The sequence below is a fragment of the Tiliqua scincoides genome, chromosome 5, assembly GCF_035046505.1.
Source record: "Tiliqua scincoides isolate rTilSci1 chromosome 5, rTilSci1.hap2, whole genome shotgun sequence".
NCBI classification, from domain to species: domain Eukaryota; kingdom Metazoa; phylum Chordata; class Lepidosauria; order Squamata; family Scincidae; genus Tiliqua; species Tiliqua scincoides.
In genome coordinates, this window is record NC_089825.1 from 61,953,742 (window position 1) to 61,976,402 (window position 22,661).

Below are 22,661 nucleotides of genomic sequence, written 5' to 3' on the forward strand. Positions count from 1 at the left end.
CTGCCTCACATATGTTACAGTGTATACGGTGCCCCTCAATATGTAAGGAGGAAGATCTTATGTTGGCAAGAGGGAATGCTGTTCAAGTGGCCAGGTATTGGGCAAATGATATCCAGTTTTAACCTTTTTTATGTACGTTGTTATTTTATATGTATAAAGTTACATCCCTGTAGGTGCTTCTGATGAATAAAGAAAGAAAAACACAATCATATGCATTACTGCTCAGAAGAAAGTTCCATTGAGTTCAATGAGACTTATTCGCAGGACCCACTAGGTGCACCTAGACCCACCTGTGGGTCATGAGACAATTTCAGGTGGGTCCCCATTCATTTCAATATTTTATTTTTAATATATTAGACTTATACCATGATATACCATGATATATGACTGCATTTGGGGAAATGTTCTAGATCTGTACTTTTAACAAACTACTATGTATATTCTTTTCACAATGATAGTAAAGGAAATTTATTCCTGGGTAAATGTGGGTAGGATTGCAGCCTAGGGTAGTTAAAAATTTTCCTGCTTGATGATGTCACTTCTGGTCATGACATCACTTCCGGTGGGTCCTGACAGATTCCCATTCTGTCCTGGTGGGTCCCGGTGCTAAATGTGTGAGAACCACTGGCCTAGAGCAACCTAGAGGACAATACAGTGCATGTCTGCTCAGAAGTAAGATTTTTTGAGTATAATGGGATTTACTCCCAGTAAGTATGCATAGGATTGCAGCCCTAATAGTCTGCCCAATTGTTACAGTGAATTGATTTGTTAGCTATATGTGCTGTGAATAAGTACTTCCTTTTATCTTTCCTAAGCCCAATTCTACTAGTAACTAATAGCATTTTGGGGTTGCAACATTACAACAAAATTATTTTGAGGCCATAAGTCTATAATTTATTCTTAGAGTTTAAATCTGAGGAGAAAAACAAGTTTCTTTCTTGAAAGTGATGCAAAATTGGTAAGGATTTGGCCTGCCCAGCTTGCTTCCTGAAACATCAGATAATTTAATTTATTATTGCTGTGAAATTGGCTGATGATTACAAACAGCAATGCTTTGCAAACAGGAGATTTTAATTTGTAGGTAATTGCCAGCCAATTTCAGAGCTGCTAACTCTGGATTTTTTTTCTAAGAGTACTGACTCATTCACATCCATAAATCAGTGTTTGATTAGAGATTACAATGTGATAATTAGGAGATAATCATGACATGGAAAGAAAACAATGTGTTGATAACATTCTTTGACAATATATGACATGTTTTGAGCAATGAATTTCTGATTTTCATTATTAAAAAATCCTTCTGCTTCGTCTTTTCAAATATCAGCTTTATCAACTTTCACTTATGGAGCTGATCTCTAGTCATTCTCCAAAATCAGTCTTCCGTTTGATGAATTTTCATGTAGCTGATTAGAAAATTGCCTCATAAACAGGCAAGCCAATCAGAAGATCTTCTACCATAAGATGAGCCCAGCTGGATTCAGTACAGTGATGCACTTTGTCAAGTGACCAGTCACAAGGTGACAAGAAGCCTCCAAACAAGGCAACTGCTCTTGAACTGTTTGTCCAGCTCACCCCACCTTGTCAGCAAGTGTCAGCAAGCTGCAACTGTATGAATGGGGCAGGGGAAGAAGAAACAACATGGTGATGGGGCAGGGGATGGATGGTTGGGGTCTGGGAAGGGGTGGGTTCAGCTGCAGTAGTGAGTGCCAAATCCTAACCCGATTTCTCGACCCAATCCCATAGCATGGATATAGGTGTGTACGTGCCCGATCTCATCTGATCTCAGAAGCTAAGCAGGGTCAGGCCTGGTTAGTACTTGGATGGGAGACCGCCTGGGAATACCAGGTGCTGTAGGCTTATACCATAGTCTTTCGAGACTGAAGGTTGCCAACCATGCTGACCTGTATCAGCTATTTAGCTAGCACAGGTCCAAGAAGATCCACCCAGTACTGTGAAGGTTTAGCCCCAGGTAAGGGAATGATTATTCTCTGACCCAGAAGAGACCTATACAACCAGGATGCAGAGGTAGCCATTTTGATGATGCTGCAGTGGTGGTGGGGGTAGGGAAAGAATATGATTGGGCTCTAAATAAAACCTAAATATTACGTGGGAAAAAACCCTCCACTATCACGTTCTGATACTAATAATGTGCTAGACAGAAAAAACACACCAACCATACCATATCATTCAACTGCAAATGTCTACACGGGCACGGCTATAATAAACCAATGCAATAGGTAGGGCTGTTCAGTAAGATTCTTCTAAAAATCTCATGTTTCTAAATGATTCCCCAGGGTTGATTTTCATTCATTCTCACACTGATTTCACAGGCTGAAGCTGATGAGTAAACGGGTAGAACTTGAAGATTAATGGCTTTCATTTAAGATTTATAGTGTCACTTGCTCCGTTGTATCTAAAAGAAATTCAATTTGGAAAGATAAGATTTAGAAGCTGACATGCACCCACATTTCCATATTTAGATGGCATATCCTTATTTTTCCCTATGGCCAAATTTTTATACAAGAAAAGCAGACTTTGGTTAAATCCTTCTGCAGTTCATCCGTGGTAGTCTGATAAAGAACTAAACTTGGGAACAGTATTTTATATCTTAATTTTCAACATTTTCTATGGAAGGAGCTAGTGTAGTCTGCTGAGGGGAAACTTCCTAGCAGAGCCCTCTCCAAGGTCCTGAAGGACCCCAAGACAAACACTGTGAGACAAAATATTGACACTTTGGCAGGATGATTATTAAAGGCATTGCCGTCACTAGGGTTTGTGTGACCCAGTGCAGGAGGCCATGCATCACCCCCATAATGGACCTCGTCCCATGCAGTGGGTGGGGCAATGACCCGGATGGTGGAAGTGGTGATGTACCATTGACCTGCCCCACTGTTTTTTGGCTATACCTTTTAATAGAACATTAAACTTGGGTATTTCAACTTGAATATTTGGGGATTAAACTTGGATATTTCAACTTGGGTTTTTTCATTACATTCTGCTGTAAATTATGCATTTAATGGTTTATAACATGGGGGTATTATTCCTATAAATCATGATTATAGCAATTTTGGTCATTAGTGGTGTCACACACCCCCAGGTGTCACCTTACTAACACCTTATTGGTTCCATGCTGTGTCATAATAACATCTCATTGGCTCTTCGAAGAATCAGTCTCATTGGTCTGTTTTGAATTGAGGCAATGGAAGTACAAAACATACTTTTTTGTTACAAAAGGGCCCAATCCTATCCAACTTTCCAGCTCTGGTGTAGCCACAATGCAGCCGCGTGGTAAGGGAACACATGTTCCCATACCTTGAGGAGACCCCAGTGACAGCACCTCCACCACAGAATGCAGTGTACACCCCACTGACACAACTGCACCACCACTGGAAAATTGGATAGGATTGGGCCCTCAGTCAGTTGTTTTCTGGCCATAACTTTTGATAGAATAGAGATATTTCAATCTGTTTTTTTCCCCATTGCATTCTGCTGTAAATTATGCATCAAATGGTATATAGCACGAGGGTATTATTGTTAAAAACTGTGATTTTAATGATTTTGGTCTCTAGTGCGTGTCACCCCCCCCCCATGCGCATCACCTGGTAGAGCCCACACCCCCTGCACACTCCTAGCAACACCACTGCTAAAGGTGTCACATGGGCTAGTGAAACATATTTCTGAATACTAAAAGCAATTTGTACACCAAAGTTGAATACATAATTGATCGTTTAATTTGCAATGTATTTGATTTGTTTCATTTCTGTCCCACTTTTCTCTATGTGAGGGATATAATGGGAATTACACACTCAGGAAAGTGATGCAGTTCAGTAAAACTATCATCAAGTAGGAACGGTGTTTTCACAAATAAACTTGCAGCATAGAGACTCCAGAAGAAGATTTTCTCTTGCCATTAGACATGTATAACTTACAATGCTTAGACACTGGAACGAACGTATGCCTTGTTTGCCTGTGGAATGAAATCAGGCAGTAAATCATATCTCTAGATCAACAGTTCCCAAAGTGGTGTGTGACGACCCACCATGGGAACCAGAAGCAGGGCATTCCCCCTTAAGGGTAGTTGCTCTGCTCTGATGTCAGTGATGGCGCTGCAGCGATTGCATCTCTGTCGCTACCAAGGGGTTTGTTTTGTTACCTGAGGGGCAGAGTTGGCCTGTTGGAGGCTTGCAGCCCCCTCTTGATGTTCTCCATGGCTGTGTAAACAATCCTTATCTCTGATCAGTGGCTACTTCTGTTTTTGTGCAAAAATCAAAAATAACTGCTGATCAGAGATAAGGGCTGTTTACACAGCCATGAAGGACATCAGAGGGGGCTGCGAGCCTCCCAAAGCCTCCAACAGGCCAACTCTGCCCCTCAGGTAAAAAACAAGCCCCTTGGTAGCGACGGAGATGCAGCGCTGTTGCTACCCCCTCCCACGCAAACACTTACCTGGTTCCCAACTCCCCTGTACGAGTTTGGGAACCACTGCTCTTAATCCTTATTGCTGCAGTCTGCTGTTAATGCAGGCTTTATAAATGTAGTTTGTATTCCCCATTGCAATAGTGTCCATCTTAGATTATGAAGGACATGCAGGAGGAAGGAGGATTATGAGGGACATGCAAATCAGCTGACTTTGCCCAGCAAGTCGCCTTCTGCGCATTCTACATTGTACGCTGCTCCAAAGCCACCATTCATTCATACACATTTATGCAACACTCTTGTTCATACACATCTCTGAACACATACAAAGTCATTGATCCTACTAACTTTTGCCGTGAGTTCACACATCAACAAGCAACTTGAAGGCGATCTAATCTATCAAGTCCCACCTGATCCTTGCCCTTTCATTATTCCACTGCTAACACCAGAAAAACAGTGGCACGTGCCCCACAGATTCGAGATTTATGCTGTCGAGTTTCAGTGGGGTTCTTTTTGGGAAAACTCTCAGCAAGAAGAAACTTTCCATTTAGTACAGTGGGTCTGAACCACTTACATATGAAAACTACAGCATTGCATTGCAGGAATAAGACAAATGAGCAAGGATACGCTGGCGGATTTTTCACTGACCTGCATTCATAAACGCTGTTTCAACAATACCGCTGTAGTCATCTAAGGGAATTGGTTTCTCTACTATTCCATGTGGGAGGCTTGACAGAAAAAGGGGGGTACAAACATCTGCCCCAACACACCAGGATGTTACCTAGTGTACTTTCTCACCATGTCACTGTTTAACACAAGAAGCTCCGTGAGTTGGTTTCGTGATGAATCAAAAGCAGAAAATGCAAGGTCAAAATGTTCGCAAATATCACACTGCACATAAAAAGGCCCTTTGAGATAAATTTGGGCCCAGGAAGGAAGTTACTCACAGGCCTCTAATCTCCACCAAGTCCTTAGTCCAGCGAATTTCCAACTTTCTACCTTCAGAGAAGCCTTTCAAGTAGATGTGTTGCTGTGCTGTGTAACTCCATGACTTAGAACAGGGACATAGGAAGTTGACTTAAACTGAGCCTGACCAATCTAAGCCAGCAGCAATCCAGGATTTCAGGCAGGGCTTTTCACCAGCTCTACCTGGCTATGCCAGGGATAGGACCTGGAACTTTCTCTCTTAATATCACAGTTGCAAAGAGCTCTTTACAAATCCAGAGAAGGGATATATAAGCCCTGAGCTCAGGTCTGCTTTGATGAGCAGAAATTCTTTGCATTTGTGAAGGGTGGTAAGAATCTGCCACACAGCCAGTGCTGCCACCACCTTTGTTCTCAGACTGCAACAGCCACTGGGCGTGGCACCATCCTGGGCATGACTGCAACAGCTGTCTTGCTGCAAGTGCATCTCAAATAGGCCTTGCCAGGTAATAACTGATTGGCACCCAGAAGACATTCAGCAAAACATTAAGTGTTGAAACAGCTGCTCTGGTGTTGATTGCTACTGCTCTAACTCCGAGCATCAGGTGTGACTGAGTTATCCTCAAAGGACAGTAGGAACCAAGAATGCCAGAAGTGGTTGCTGAAGAAAGCTCTGGAACAAGGCATTCCAGGTGACAAATGGAAGATATTCCAAAAAATTGAAGTGATGAATTGGTGATGGGACAGTGTGCTGTGATTGAGAACCTGAAGATAGGAGAGGACAGGTTGGCCACTACCTAGCAACTTTAATGTGCATGAGCTTGCATATACGCACATGTCCAAGAGAGTCAGGATGCACCTGCTCCTCACCTAGAGATTTAGAGCCCAATCCTGAGCTCTTCAGTACCGGTGGTATAAGCCTACTGCCGGCACCGGGTGTTGCAAATGTTCCGTAAGGCACACTCGTGGCACCCTATGCCAAGTCAGTGCTGGCGCCACCTCAGTGCCAGCCAGATGCCACCCAGAGCCAAGTAAGAGCTACAGGTGGTGGTGATTGCCTCAGGGCTGCGGGGGAGGCATTCCAGGGTGGGGGAGGGCAGGGCTGGGTGTGGAACTGGTGGATCTCTGCGCCGCCGGATCCTGAACTCCATGTCAGGCCCTCTGGCCCGACACGGAGTCTCTCAAGTCTGTGCTGGCAAAATAGCCAGTGCAGCTTGAGAAGCCCTATTGTGGGGCTCGGGGCTTTCCCCAGAGAAAGAGGACAAAAATCCCCTTCCCTCGAGGAGACTTCTGGTGGCTGCCGTGGGGCTGCAGAATACAGCAATAGCTTTGGTGCTGCTGCACCCGGAGGTGCCACCGCTTTAGGATTGGTGTGCCTGTTTCTAGAAATGTGGTGAGGGGGCTGAAACCTGAAGAATGGCAGTTCTAGTGCGCCCACTAAGCAAAACTGTGAAATACATCCTGAAAAAAGGCAGAATAAGGAGCACGTCTCCAAAGAAATAAGGCCTGTCCCTGCTACGTCAGAACCACTGGAGCACAGATGTGCATTACCTAACTGTGATCCAAACATTTCATTTTGACAAACGAACAGAAGCTTCTGAACAAAGCTCAAGATGCAAAACTGAGCTATAATCAGGGGTGGTCAAAGAGCCACATCTGATAACCTTCAGGTGTTTGACAGTTGCAATATTTAAGAAGCATTTCTGTTCTTAAATATTTATATATTTACTCACCATGAACATTAAACTTGCATTTTAATTCAGTGGACTCTCACTATACCTAGTAAAAACTTTATAATAATAAAGCTTGAATGTTTTTAAATTTACCTTTTATATTAATTGTGATGCAAAAAGGAGCTGAGCCAACATATTTCCTTGAGCCACACCTTATATGTCTAAGAGCTGCATGTGGCTGGTATACTCCTGGTATTAATGTATCTTATTATTTGTGCTATCTTTTTTGTCTCCTGAGTTGGAAAGATCACTTTGCAGAAATCTGACTCCCTCCTACCTTACAACCTTCCCCCCAGCTTTAAGGAACATAAAGAGCTCACCAAACATACCTACCAAGAAAAATGAACGTGTCACAAAATCAAAACCTGGTTAGAAAATTCCATTTTATACACTGCCTTTGCCCCAAGAGCTTCTGCCCACAAAGTGAGAATGGAGAAACCTACCGTATACATTTATATTCCCTGTTTTTTTTAATTATTAAAAAAGTCCAACCTGAACTAACATTCATTGATTTCCGTAGCGTTAGACATGTAATCAAGATACCCAGCTTTCATTTAGCATCATTGCTGGAGGGAGAATGCATAGATTTCAATTTTGATTACTGTTCCCAGCAACTTTTCTTTCTTTCTATTTGTTCTTCCGCTCTCTTTGAAAGACTTAGGGTGCATTGTTTTTATTTTATTTTTTTATTTCTAAAAATGCAGAAGTTGTATGACTAGCCGGCAGGCTCTCAAAGTGGCTCAAAGTTTGCATATATAAACTTTAAATATAAACTTTATATATATAATAAAAAAAAAACCAACAACTACCACAATAAAATATATTGCAACTTCAGTGTGCAGCAGGCAGAAATCAAAAGCAGGATGAAATGAAATCAACATCCACTACCTCCCAGCGATCCTGAGCAAAAAACTTAAACTTAAACTTTCCAAACATCAAAACTGAACAAGCCAGTCAGGTAGAATTAGGCAATAAGTTCTAAAGTAAGGCTACAATGCAATGCACTGACATAAATGTAAAAATAAATAAATATATAAAGGTCGCAATCCAAAGAGCCCAAGTACGTGCTCAATTGGATTTTCTATTTTTCTTTTCTTGGCACAGCAGAACACACTGCCTGCTGCCTCTCCACATCTGTTTCAAAAATGAGTTGTCAGAAAGTACAGGCAGACTCTTTTTGGGGGGGGGGGGAAATACGCCTTCTGAGTATATGGAAGTAATTACAGAGTTCTTTATATCATGACCAAGGCACATAAACTGCCATAGGACACAATCCTAACCCACTTTCCAGCACTGACATAAGAGCAATGTAGCTCTGATGTAAGGGAACAAGCATTCCCTTACTTTGAGGAGGTCTCCATGACTGCTACCCAACTGCAGGATGCAGCACACGCCCCACTGGCACAGCTATCCCAGTGCTGGAAAGTTGGTTAGGATTTGGGCCATAGTAATTCTCCCTACTAGATCTCAATGAAGCTACCAATAAAAAGTGAATAATTTGACAGTATCCTGAGTTCCCTATTGTAGTTCTTCCCCACATGGAGGAAGAACATTGGTCATAAAACAGGTACCTCCATGCAATCCTAGTAGAGTGGTGAGCCTACTAATGGCTCCAGGAACTCCATAGGCAATACGATCAGAACACAAGAAGCATTTCCATCAGGCCACACCTAATATGATAAGTATGCGGTTTAATAGCACACAGCGCTCTCCATTTAAAAGCAGATGTCTCTCTATTTCAGATTTGAATCAGTGCTGCACATCAAAGCTCACTTTTCCACGAAGCACCAACCCTTAGTCCCCATCTCCTTATAACTTCATTTGGGTTATATTGCAATTAGTCAATCAAAACCAAGTTTCACTGAAATGGATGGGACTTAAGTTTGCCATGGCTAACTTGTCTCATTGATTTCAATGATGCTTAGTCACGACTTGTTCCTAGAGGTGTTTGTTTCTGGTGAGTAAGATAATGATACAGCTGAAGTCTTACTGAACACAGTGGGCTTCTGAACAAAACAAGTAACACCATCCTCAAACACCGCTACTTATTTCCCTAGGATACAACCCACTAAGCTTAAGTATATTATTATTATTATCATTATTAACAGTTTTTATATACCGCTTTTCAACTAAAAGTTCACAAAGCGGTTTACAGAGAAAAATCAAATAACTAAATGGCTCCCTGTCCCAAAAGGGCTCACAATCTAAAAAGATGCCAGGGAATACCAGCAGACAGCCACTAGAAGAGACAGTGCTGGGGTGAGGTGGGCCAGTTACTCTCCCCCTGCTAACAAAAAAGGAGCACCCACTTGAAAAAGTGCCTCTTACCCAATTAGCAGGGGAAAGTATATGGGATCAGACCACTATTATTAGGGTTCGTAGAGCATTTTCTGAGTGTCCAAAGCTCTTCCCGTGTTTTATTTTGATATAACTCTTACAACAACCCTGTAAGGCAGCCAACAACTTCCTCTATGGGTTGAGAGGTGAAGAAGCAGGAAAAATTAGCTTTTAAGGAGATGTAAGGCAAAAACAAACAAAGAAGGGATGGAGAAAAGGCTTACAAAAGCACTACGATCTACTCAGTCTCTCTCTCTGCTTGTCTCAAGGAGAAACTTCAGAATTCTCAGCCACCAGAGTTCAGTTCTGTATAGTTGTGCCATCAGTCAGGCTCTGCTCCAACCACTCACCTTTTCAAGACCCAAGAGCAGCTTCCACCAGTAGTGGTTAGGCAGCCCAACCCTATTGGAAGTGAGATGCCTTACTTACTGAGGTTCCATTTTAGGCCTGCTGTGGTAACGCTGTCACAAGAGCTTCCAACAGGGATGAGGCCACACCACTTGCCTTCCAGTCCTGTATTTACATGTAGTTTGTGCTTTCCCTGCAACAAAGAAAAAATTTGGGTTTTGCTTACATTGACCATCCAAACACAACATGAAACTGGCTGGGGTGTCAGACATAAGGCCCGCGGGTCAAATGTGGTCCCCAGAAAAATTTTTCTGCCTACCCATGATAGCTGGGTTTGCTCATATCTTAGAAATACGAACAAGTTTTGCAGAAGATTTTCTCATCTGTCATTTGAACCAACAAGTGAAAACAAAGTGCTTGTTTCTGGCCATCACCTGCTTAATGATGTCACTTCTGGCCCTTAGCAGGCACCTTAAATGCTAACTTCAGCCCTCTGTATGAACCAGTTTGACACCCCAGATATCCCCTGTGAACTTTGGAGCAAACTAGAAAATATCTGGATCCAATGCAAATCTGAGCTGTTAAATTCTGATAAGGAACAAGAAGTGCCAACAGTGCCCAAGGTCACAAACCTGCATATTTCCAGGAATTCCAACACTATGGAATTCCCTTCCCCTTGACTTAAGAATGGCTCCCTCTCTTGAGACTTTTCGGTGAGGCCTGAAGACCCTCCTGTTTAAACAAGCCTTCTGAGTTCTCGGCCTTTTTAACATCTTTTCAACATCTTTTCATTTTTTTACAGGCCTGATTCTTTTATGACTTGCTGCTCTATGTTCTTTTTACCTTTTTACTACTTTTTATCTGACTACTGTTTTTATGATATGTGTTAATATGCTTTTATCTGTTTTTAAATTATGTTTTTAATCTGTTTTAACATGTTGTAAGCCGCCTTGAGTCCCTTCAGGGAGAAAGGCAAGGTAAAAATAAAGTTATTTTTATTTTTTTATTATTTATTATTTACTTGGGAGGAAGTTTCTTTATTTAAAGTATTTCTACACCTTTGTTTGGTCCCATTCAAGGGATCATCAATGCAGCTTATGCAACAATAAAAAATCAATACCATATTAAAAACAACAATATAAGAATTAATCAGAAAAATAAAGTGACAGCAATAAAATAACAGACCAGCATTAGAAAATAAAAACAAATGACCTTAAAAAAAACCTGAACAGAAACATCTTCACTGTCAACCTGAAGATGGCTGCATTGGGGCCAACCAGGCCTCCCAGTGTATAGAAATCCATGGATGTGGGGCCTGTCCTGTACGGAGTTTGAAAGCTCACTGGAAACCTGGGCAGATCACAGATCACAAAGCACATGTGAAATGTATGCTGACCCGGCAGAGGAACAAAATGCTTAACTATTTGGAGACTTGGTCTGATGTGGGGGGGAGGGGAAGTTGTTCCTAAAATTTATGTCATATTCTTCTAAAAGCTGAGGCTTACAGATATTTATATAATTTTCTCCCTGAGTTAGGACAATTCTAAGGTTATCAAATTGGGACAAGTAAACAGCATTTTTAAAATTCTCCAGTTGGAGAAAATATCGTTGTGTTTTTCCAGAAAGGCATCTGATTTTACAGGCTGCCACAGAAGCCTCTCAAATTAGGTATGATTTAAAATAGAAGAAAATTACTAGTTTCTATTATGTATTTTAAGGAGATTCCAATGGGATTTGGGGCGATAATGGGTCATAATTGGAATGGAAAATTGATGAAAATGTGTGCTTTCTGAGAGTTAACAGGTTTGCTGCTTTATGTGAAACCAAAGGGCGATAGTTTAAACAGAAATTATTGTGAAAATGATGCAATGCAAGCTGAAATGAAAAACACTCTCTTGTGTTCTACAATAGCAATGCACTCTGGCAAACATCCCACAACACTCTGGAAGTTCACTAATTTGTAGCTGCTAATTGTCATTTTTCTCCAAGAGCTTCCACTTGGTGAGGTTTTTAAAGCCCTATACGTGTGGGGCGATCGCGCTCCGCTTTCGCTTTTGCAGAGGCAGAACAGATCACTCCACTCTCCCTTTCCCTGACCTGGGGCACCCTGCAGGCACTCGTGCAGGGCACCCCACACACAGGGATGGCTGCTGCAGGGGCTGGTGAGTGCATCCGAGACCCTACAGCCCCCTGAGTGACGCGATCCTGGGGATCGCATCACTGCCTTCCCCTTGCCCCTGCTGCCTCCCCCCCACCTCCGCAAAGACTTACTGCAGGTTTCAAACTCCCGGAGAGTTTGAAAACTACAGCCCTAGCCTAGGGTGATGCTGGGTAGGTGCATTTGGGAAAGGGGGAGGAACAAGATAGCTCGCTACATAGGTGTATACTGTGACACAGTCTGAGCTTCTCTCTCCATCTCTGACAGCCAGATCCTAGCCACGTTTACTCAGAAGTAAATTCCACTGAGTTTACTGGGATCAATTCCTAGGTAAGTGCAAACAGGATTCCAACCTATATTGCAGAAAAGAATTTTGTCATTCTCTTCTTTTTTTAAGCATTTGAATAGATTATTCAGCACTATTATGATCTTTGGAAGAAAAGGCTAGCTGATAATTAAGAGTGAGGCAGGGACTACAGTCTTTTAAATAATACATTTAAGAAAATCATTCAGGATCAGAATCTTTTAAAAGTTAACAGGCAGGGCAATGCCAGAACAGGACTTAAAACAGCAACAGCATTATACATAAGGAATGAGAGGGTCAAAAGTTTAGGCCCAATGTTTTCTTTATAATCCCTGAGGTCTGTCAAAGTTGTCCTCCAGATCGAGGTGGGTAGAAGGTAACTCGAGAGCTGCTGGTAGCTCTGGCAATGAAAGTCACAGCCAATCCTTCCAGTCACAACCTCAGTAGTCTGAATTTCTCTTGTTTGGAGCACAGACAAAATATTGAGAGTGGGCTACTGGGTTTCCACGAGTTGTCTAAAAACAACCTCCAAAATGTAAAGGATTGTACAACATGCCGTTTTGACCTAATGGGATCTGCTTCCCCAAACCTCCATTTTGTGCCAGCTCCTAAGGCTCTGCCCCCCCAAATGTCACTCCCAGAACCCAACATTTGCCCACCCCTTGCCCATGTGATACTATCCATTAATTTTGTTTAGTTGTTAGGTAAACTAATTTGATATATACAGCGGTGTAGTTGGAAGGACTGCCAACCCAGGGCACACCTTCCAGACAGTCATGTTGCTAGAGGGATGTGGGAGGGGGGTACGGCCCGCAGTGGGTGACATGCACTGGGAGGATGATGCACACTGGGGGGAGTGAAATTGCTAAAATAGTGGTTTGTAGGAATAATGCCATCATGTTATATACCATTTGATGTGGAATTTACAGCAGAATGCAATTTAAAAAACCAGAGAGAAATATATCCATTCTATCAAAATGGACACCACTAGTGACCAAAATTGTTAAAATTGCGGTTTTTAGGACTAATATAATCAGGTTGTATACCGTTTGATACATAATTTACAGCAGAATACAATGAAACAAACCACTTTGAAATATCTCTCATCTATCAAAAGGTATGGCCAAAAAGCCAGTGGGAGCGGGGCAATCACCATGCCCGCCACCCAGGTTGTTGCCCTGCCCAATGGATAGGAGGAGGTCCATCATGGGGGTGATGTACTGGCCTCCTGCACCAGGCGATGTAAACCCTAGAGATGCCACTGCTTCCAGGGCCGCCCCTGATCTGGGCCAAACCCCTTACCTAGCCCCTCGGAATGCGACAAAGTCCAGAGGGTATTCCGAGGCCTTCAGAAGGCCTTAGGGGTGTCCAAAGTTTTTGGCAGGAGGGCCACACCGTCTTGGCCGCTTCTGGGGCCGCGGGGAAAAAAGAATTAATTTACATTTAAAATTTGAATAAATTCACATATATTTACATAAATGAATATATTAAAGATGAACTTATATGAATGAATGAAGGTCTTGCAATAGCTCAAGGCCAATAAAAGGCCTTGCACAAAGCAAGGCTGGCCTTTCCTTTGCTGCCGCTACTGCATCACATATGTGAAACAACAAGCAGTGGAGGGAGCCCTCATCCCACAGCTCATGCGAGAGGTCAAACATTCACCTTCACTCCGAGAGCAGTTGCGTCGGGCCAGTGTGGGGTTCAACAAATCTCTGGAGGGCCAGAGGCTCATTGGAGACTGGGGGCTCCCTGAGGGCCACATTGAGAGGCATCAAGGGCCACAAGTGGTGTAGCAATTATTATGAGTTTTAAATCTGAAACTTTTTTGGGGGGAGGGGAGAGGGCTTTCTTTAAAACTATCCTAAGTGGTCAGGGTGAGAGAAGCTCCTTGCATGGTTTATCTGAATGCAGGTGTATGGAACTTTTATTTAAAGGGATCACATGAATGAAAGAGCTCCTATAGCCACCTGTGGCAATTTCCATTATAGTCCTCCCAGTGGTCACCACTACCACATGCCTGCTCATCTTCTGGATGAACCTTGTTTGTGTTGGTGGAAAAGAATGAAAGAGTCATGGCAAAGTTCCTTGTCCCTCTGTGTCATCATCCCTTTGCCAATTCCACATAAGTGAATATTTTTTCACAATGCAACACAGAGGAAAGGTCTGAGAACTAAGATACCCTGATACAAGGGACATGATATATTACTACTTGAGAATGTATGCATAAAATGCATTTCTTATTATTCTTTATACAGGGGCTATCAACGTACATGGAACTTAAGAAAGAATATATTTACCATGTAAATGTCCAAATAAGCTGATGAAGAGTTCTTGGTGTTAACAAATTAATCCAATATAAAGAAACGAAGCATAAGGCAGCAAGGAGAAGCATCACAATTTGTATGAACTAACAGTATGGTATAGCTGGAACACAGTGTAAACACTCAAGCGGTTGTGGTTGCCTGTGACCTGGACCCAAGCAGTGTATCAGGCCAGAGGTGACGTTCAGTTGGCTTAGTGCAGACAACATATCTCAGCTGAGTCAACGTTGAGATAGTCGAGATGCAGCCTCAAGCTTTAAAGTTAAAAACCAAAACAAACAAACACAGCCAAACTAGATTAATTATTCTCTTTAGTGCTGCTGCCACCCCCAAAGTGGAGAACCTGAATAGAGCTTTAACATTTGGGTGTCCAAATTCAAGTCGGATCGTGCTTTAATTAATGTTACTGCTGATAAAAATCACATTAAATAATGTGGCCGCACTTATTTTTTATCTTATTAAACTACTTCTGAAAAAAACTCTGATCAATCAGAAAAATTGATTCAGTTCTTTTTTTCCATTTTCATTTCATGTCCGGTGATGGAAAATAAAGATCAATTTTATGTTCAGCCTTATGAGGAACACATCTAAAGAAAGGTCTTTTCTTCTTCTTTTTTTGCCTTCTGAGTGCTTCATCCAAAACAAGAATGAGCTTTTCACATTGTTTGCTCATATATAAGCTCACATTAATGTACTATTTTTATTTGAAAGGCTTAAAAAGTTGAGAGCTTCTTCATTACATGTGGCCTTTGTGACTAGCAAAATAGCACAGCACTGGAGGCTGGGAAAAAGAAGCCTTGTGGCAACAGAACTAAGATTTCAATTTGCTACTCATTTACTTCACAGTAGCATGAAAATGTCTTTGGAGATTTCCCTCATAGGGATGTACTTTGAATCTGATCTTTTCTGCCCACACTAAACAGAAACTTACAGTAATTCAACGATTTGAACTGGTAATTGACTATGTACATGGAATCCGGGAGTATTCATGTGAACATAAACCTGCAACGGTAAAAGCCAAGAAGCTCAGAGAAGTAACTTCCCTTTCTCTGTCTGAGTACAGCATACCAAGAACTAGATCTTTTATGGTCTAGTTCTCACTGGGCTAGTAAACCTGAATCTGCATTGTACTAATCAGGAGCTTGGGGGGGGGAAGGGTTCAATTCTCCATTCAAAAAAATCCTCTACAGAGAAAACTAGTTGTCAGGAAGAAGGTTAGGGCTAGAGCCCTGCTCTCCAACATCAGTTTTTGAAGTGGAAGGACATTTTTTGTACGGAGCAGCATTCATGCCTCTGATCGCTTTACATGCTATCTCAAGTGGTACAACCCAGACACAGGTTTGCCACCACAGTGATAACGAGGCCCATGGCTGGGCTCCTAAGCATGCAGAATGAATGAAAATGACTGAACAAAGGCCCCATTCATATATGGACTGGATCTACCTCCATGACTGCTCCCATGCTCCTCCGCATTAATGTCTGTTACTTTCTGCACACAGGCAGAAAGTGTGGCTTGGTCAAAAGATGGCTTGGTCAAATCTCTGGGAATCAGGTCCCATCTCTGGGCCTTCAAATCTCAAGGCTGTTGGTTTGCTAGCCTGCTCATGTGCCAAGTGGAAGGGTAAGCAGTACAAAAGACAAAGACTGCTTAGGTCCATCTGAGTTGCAGCATATGTGGCATGACACACTCTGCGAGGCATGGCACTCACAGTCTACAGACTTGTGGGACTGCACCATGGGGAAGTGGCTCCTATGCTGCCACAGATGTGCATGAAAGGGTACCATTAGTCTGTTCATGTGGTTAGAGCGGACTGCATAGTTACATACCACATGAGTGGCTACAGTTGCCAACCCTCCAGAGTTGTCTGGTCTCTCCAGGAATCAACATTCATATCCAAGGAATACTGGAAACCATACTAGAGATTTTAACAGGGTCTCCAGGAATTTTCACCATTATATCAGGTTAGCAGAGAAATCTCCAAGGATAGCTTCAGTCAGAAATGGCAACCTTACTTGCAGCACACAACACAATTCATTGTAACCAAGTGCACTGAAGATACAAAGATTATTGTAAGAATGGAATACATGGAAATAGTAAATTAAACTACACGTTCTCTTCTACATACATACATGTCAGGCATGAGTCAGGCAACGCTGAAGTTACCGATCACCACTTGATGTTCCCTTACTCTGTGGAGACTCTAGCTGCCTCCTCGACCCTGCTGGATACAGCGCTATATCCTGCAGGGCCAAGGAGACAGGCAGAGGTCTCCACAGGGTAAGGGAACATTGGTTCCCTTACCCTGTGTTGTGCCTGGCAGCCCCTATAGGCCTACTTGGATCTGTGCTGGCTATTTAGCTGGTGCAGAACCGAGGAGACCCGTGTAGGGCTCTGAAGCCCAGGGATAGGATGCTGTGACAGCGTCTGCTCTTGTCCCTGCCCCCTTCCTGGGCCTGAACCACCTTCACCCAGGGCAGCCCTCCCTTGCCCAGTTACACCTCCTTCCTGCTCCCATTCTGCCCTTCCCCACCTCTCCTCTGCCTAGTGGTTCACGTACCAGGTTGGGGGGCATAGCTTCAGTGAAGCTTTACAGCACAGTTGCGACTGCATGCATGCCCATTCTACTGACAGTAGTTGGCACAGGATCAGGCCATAAGTTTCACTGAATACAATGGGACTTGCTTCTGAGTAAGCACTGTCTAGACCTGCACTGTACAACCATAATTTAAAATGAAATCCCCTACTTTTAAACCCAGAATTCATTTGGATGCTTGGGGAAAAAAAAAAAAAAAAAAAGCAGCCTTGTTAAACAAGGCCTGACCCTCTTTCACAGTTACCTCCTGCTGGATGTACTGCAGTCATTCAGGCAGTGACCATTTCCCCCAAAATTTATAAACCACCTACAGCAGAATTTGCTTCTTCTTGGCATTTCATTCATCTTCCATAGCCATAATGCTGATGAATTATCCCTACCGAACTGGAGTGCTACATTACAAGATCACCAAAGGCTACCAGAAATGATTTTGTGATCCAGCACAGGGAAACAAAATAAAGCAAAACAGATTACACGTGAGCAAGCCTTGCAGGCATCCAAAAAAATCAGTGGAGGGTGTTCTTGATGAAGCTGATTTTCTGGGCTTGTTTCAGTCTGGCTTCATCATCAGATAGGGGGAGGGAGACTGCCTCCTTTGGACTGATTCTAACATGGCTGGCAACCTTCAGTCTCGAAAGACTATGGTATAAGCCTACAGCACCCGGTATTCCCAGGCGGTCTCCCATCCAAGTACTAACCAGGCCTGACCCTGCTTAGCTTCCAAGATCAGGCATGTGCAGGGTAACAGTTGCTGCCACAGATCTTTAAAGATTTTATCTGATCTTCTATCAGTTACAGAAGTCGAGTTCTCAAAAGGGGCAATAGCACTTCAGATTACAGTTCATAGGACTGAATTCTGTTCCAGACCAAAACAAAGAAACCTGAATATAGAAAAGCAGATGTCAAAGAAAACGGTTCTAAACTAGTTTTCTCCCCGGTATGCCTGCTTTCTATCTTCAGTGAACATTTATTTTTATATGAAAAATTCAATAATGTGAACCCCTCCCCTGCCATCTGCAGCCTTAACTGCCCTGGTATAAGTGACAAAGGGCCCAATCCTATCAGGCACTGATGCAGTGGTGCTAACAGGGCATGCACTGCCTACTGAGGTGGGGGTGCAGTCATGGAGGTCTCCTCAAGGTAAGGGAACCTTTGTTCTCTTACCTCAGAGCTCCGTTGCAGCTGCATCGGCACTGGAAAGTTGGATAAGATTGGGCCCAAAGTTGTCTTTGTTTTAATTAAACAAATTAATTTGTTGTACTTCTGCCCAGGGTCCAAATGTAATTTGGATTTTCTGCCCCAGGTGCCAAAATGCGCCATGTGAAGATTAAACGTTCTGGAGTAGCCCCAGTTGACTAAGGCAAACTTTGACCAACATGCTACATCCAGAAAAATGACAGAAAGTTTAATTCTTTTCAACTTCTCAGCATTGGACACCATTGATCCATCAGATGATCTACCAGATCTGCCTGTGTGAACTGAGGATATGGGATTCTGTTTTGCAAGGATGCCAACAGTATTCAGCTTCAGTAGGATTGAGCTGTAAATGTATTATTATCCCTGTATTGCAGCTGGGGAGATGACGGCTTGCTTGCCAAGAGCCACCTTGTGGGATCGTGACATAGATAAGATTGAAATAGGGGCAAATCTCATTTTGTAGCTTAGTTTGTTAGCCAATATGCTACACTAGCTCTCTTTGGTATCTTGAGCAGGGTGACCAGATACAATCGAGAACAGAGTACCTATACCTTTCACCTGTGATTTTCAAACTCTCTGGGAGTTTAAAAGCCGCAGTAAGTGCTTGCAGGGGAGGGGAGGGAGGCAGCGTGTGCAAGGGGAAGGCAATGACGCATTCCCTAGGATTGGTTCGCTCGGGGGGGGGGGCTGCAGGGACTGGGATGTACTCACCAGTCCTGCAGCAGCGTCCTGGGGGTGCGGGGAGCCCTGCGCGAGCATCTGCACGGCTCCCCAGCCTGCAGAAAGTGAAAGTGGAGCGATCATGCTCCACTTCCGCAAAACTGCTCCACTTCCCGCACCCCCAGGATGCTGCTGCAGGGACTGGTGAGTACATCCCAGTCCCTGTAGCCCCATTAGCGACGTGATTCCCTTAAGGGGGCAGAGGCCAGGGCCCTAAGGCTGGGGCAGTCTGAATACCACTGCCTTTAACCATTGTATAGAAGAGAGAAGAGAGAATTTGGGCAGATGCAGCTTAAAAAACCCTTCCATGTTCAGCTGCGCCTGCCAAAATTCCCTCTTCTGTACAACGGTTAAAGGTGTAGGCACTCTGTCCTCCATTGTAACTGGTCACCCTGATCTTGAGAGTCATTTTGGGTAGAAAAATGGGATACAAGATTTAAAAATAAAGCCTGATTGATTCCTGCTTACTGAGAATTTTTTTTTTTAATGAACCTAGGAAACCATAGGATGAAGCCCTGTCTTGTTACTCAAGTTACACTGTAGAACAGAACCAAGCATAGCTGTTTGCAGCACTGGGAAAAATCCCAAGAGGACTTGTTCTTGGAACAAACAGGGCCTGCACAAGAGCACCATCAAGCACTGCTGGCACATCATGTCCCTTGCTGGTGCCACATCTGTACATGCAAATGACTAGTTTGCACGGCCCAGAACTCTTGGGATCTAACAATGAACTCTGTGTGAGAGGCTTTTGGAATTCCACGTTTCCCTGCCACCGCTGAAAGCGCTGGGGTGCCAACACACTGGAGTGCTTGGCCTCTATTCAAATAAAGCAGGGAGACTCTCAGTTTTGGAGCTGGCCTCCCACCTGTGGTGCATAGCAGCCTTTGTCTATTCTATTGACTTGCAGAGCAATGCTCCAGCTCCTGCTTCTCTGTCACATGGATTTCAAACACATTCATGAGCAAACCGCTCATTAAAATTGCATACCCACTGTGGGCTTTTTTTCATACATATACACACTTATTTGATGTGCCTTTTGAAGAAAGTTAGAGGGTTCAAGATTATAGGGGAGGAACAGACCTGGTGGTTGTAACTGTTTCAAAGTTAAATTGTTCCTGCCTCATGTTCTTTCCTTTCATATTTTAAATGCTGCCCGTGTGTTGCACATTTTTGTAACGCGATTAGACGGCTGTCAGAGTATTACTGTCCTCATATAGGGGCCCTGTTATTTAATGTTAAATTTATAGACTGTTACAAATTAGAAAGAAAGCGTCTGTAATTTGCACACCAGGACATAACTGTGCTGACTGGAACCAGAGAAGAGATTGAGCAAAGAGGTGAGAAAGACCCAAGTTACAGCCCAGTCCTATCCACCCTTTCCTTGGAGTAAGCCCCATTGACTCTGATGGGACTTACTTTTGAGTAGACATGCCTAGGATTGGGCTGTCAGTTGGCACTTCTGCATAAGCCCAAATGGGTAAACTGCAAGTTCTGCAAAACTGTAATTCTCATTCATATCATTGTCGCTTCAATATATGCTACAATCCTGGTGCATAATATCCTAAATAACTACCTTCTGCTGGGAGAAGACCCGGAAAGACCAGATTTATTTTTCCTACTTTGTTAAAAAAAAAAAAATTACAGCTCAATCTTATTCTCCCCTCACCACCACTGCAGCAATGCCAAACTGGTGAACACCGCATTCTATGGGGGGCAGGGGGGAGAGGGGATTTAAAAACCCCTCACCCCTGCATAAGCCTCCTTACCTGCACTGGGTTGCCTTGAACTTGCGCCAGTAAGTTTGTCAGTGCAAGTCCAAGGAGAAAAAGTGGGCAAAGGGGCTGCTGCCGGAGCGGATAGTCTCTGGCGTGGGCCTTGCGTTATGGAGGCCAGGGAGCACACTAACTCATGTGCTGTTGGAGTGCCTTTTGTGATAGGTGCTGACTGCTTTACAGCAGTCATTACTGTTGCAGGAGCCTTGCTGCCATTGGATGGCAAGGGAATGATATGGGCTCTTAGTGCATCTTTTACCTAGATAGCTTCATTGTTTGTTTGTTTGTTTGTTTATAAATGCATGGCATTGGGAGCTTTAAGTGCATGCACCTTACAGCATATTTGCAGGGATGTTCAAAAGAAATTTGATGTACTGCATTTGTACATCTGAGTTCTGAAGCACACGAACAGAGTTCTTTTTCCCCTGGTTCCAGGGGTGAAACATACCCCTGTATCACCCAAATACACACCCCAAGGAAGAGAGGAAAAGGCAGGCAGAGGAAAGAGCAGTATGCCTTGATCTCCCCTTCCCTTTACTGACAAAGAGTGTGGTGTGCAGCCTCCTTGCCCCGCGTCACTTGTTTGCAATGAATGGAAGTGGTGCAGACTAGGTTCACCACCTTCACCACTTCTAACATTGCAAACAGAAGTGGCATGGCTGCACACCATGCTGCTGGTATGTAGAGAAAAGGGAGGGGGAAATAGGTTCAAAATCACTTCTCCCCACCTACTTGGTGCTACCATGGCAAATTTCTTCCTTCTCCCAGAGGCTGCAGCTACTGTGATCCTCTTCTGACTTGTGCCCAGCAACTTGGAAGAACACAGTAGAGCGGCAGGTTGGAGAAGGTGGCAGATATGGGCGCCTCTTCATGCATCCATTTCAGGTTGCTTCACGGCAAGGCTGTCCCTGCCAGGTCCCATCAGCTCATACACATTTTGTTGCGGGTATTAGGCGTGTTGTGTTGTATAGTACGCATAGATGATTTACCACTTTAAACAGCACCATAGAAGGAAAAGTGCCTCCATTTTCCAAGAATGCTTCATGTACTTCTGAACTATGAGCAACAGCATATGTGATCCCTGAAAGTCTGTATGCCCAGAGTGCATCTCTTCACAGGGATCCTTTACACCCAGCTAATGGTGACTGCAGCAGTAACACCATGGGCAGTACGGTTCGCATTGATTGTTTCACACTATGAACATAGTGACTTGCTGGAGTAAAAAGTGCCAGCTTTTTTCAGCAATATTTCCTGGCTTCCTGGTTGTGTAGTACAACACTAGATGAGGAACAGTAGAATCTGATCCACATAGTTGGTCAAAGATGACTGTTAAGATAAACTTCACATAAGTTATTCAAGCAATGAAAAAAGAGCTATATCATTTACTTCAAGAGTCTTGTTCAAAGTAGAAAATGGGAAACCTTTAATCCTAAGCCACTGAAGTCTCAGAGACTGTATTTTAAGTAAATCAATTATTTGGGAATCCCAATTATTTGGGAAATGCATCTCTCTCCCTCTCTACCCCGCCGCCTGGTGTGAAAACTTCACTGGGGTCCTTTTGCTGCAGTGAAAAATACAGTACATTTGGGAAAAGAAAAGGCTACACATCACATGTGTAGTTTTGTTCTCATAGAAAATGTTATTGTTAGAGCCTTTCTTTCTTTTCCTCTCTGCAGTCTTTGCAACATTCACACCCACTGCATAAAACTCGGACTGTTTCTGATTTGCATTCTATTTTCCTCAGGCAATTTTCATCAAAGAAACTGGCAAAAAAACATTTTTTTCAACCCTGTGCTAAAGAACAAGGAGTGAAAGAAAGACCTCAGAACTCATC

The 22,661-nt window shown here is 43.3% G+C and overlaps 1 protein-coding gene across 7 annotated transcripts in view; it reads right to left on the reverse strand.

The window, feature by feature from the left end:
* TPK1 (thiamin pyrophosphokinase 1) overlaps positions 1–22,661 on the reverse strand; it is a 321,965-nt gene that overhangs the window by 63,235 nt on the left and 236,069 nt on the right. For all 7 annotated transcript variants that reach the window (XM_066627433.1, XM_066627430.1, XM_066627431.1 and 4 more), the window contains one exon: positions 9,840–9,951. In XM_066627433.1, coding sequence (XP_066483530.1) covers positions 9,840–9,951 — 112 coding nt within the window. The remainder of the gene's footprint in view (positions 1–9,839; positions 9,952–22,661) is intronic.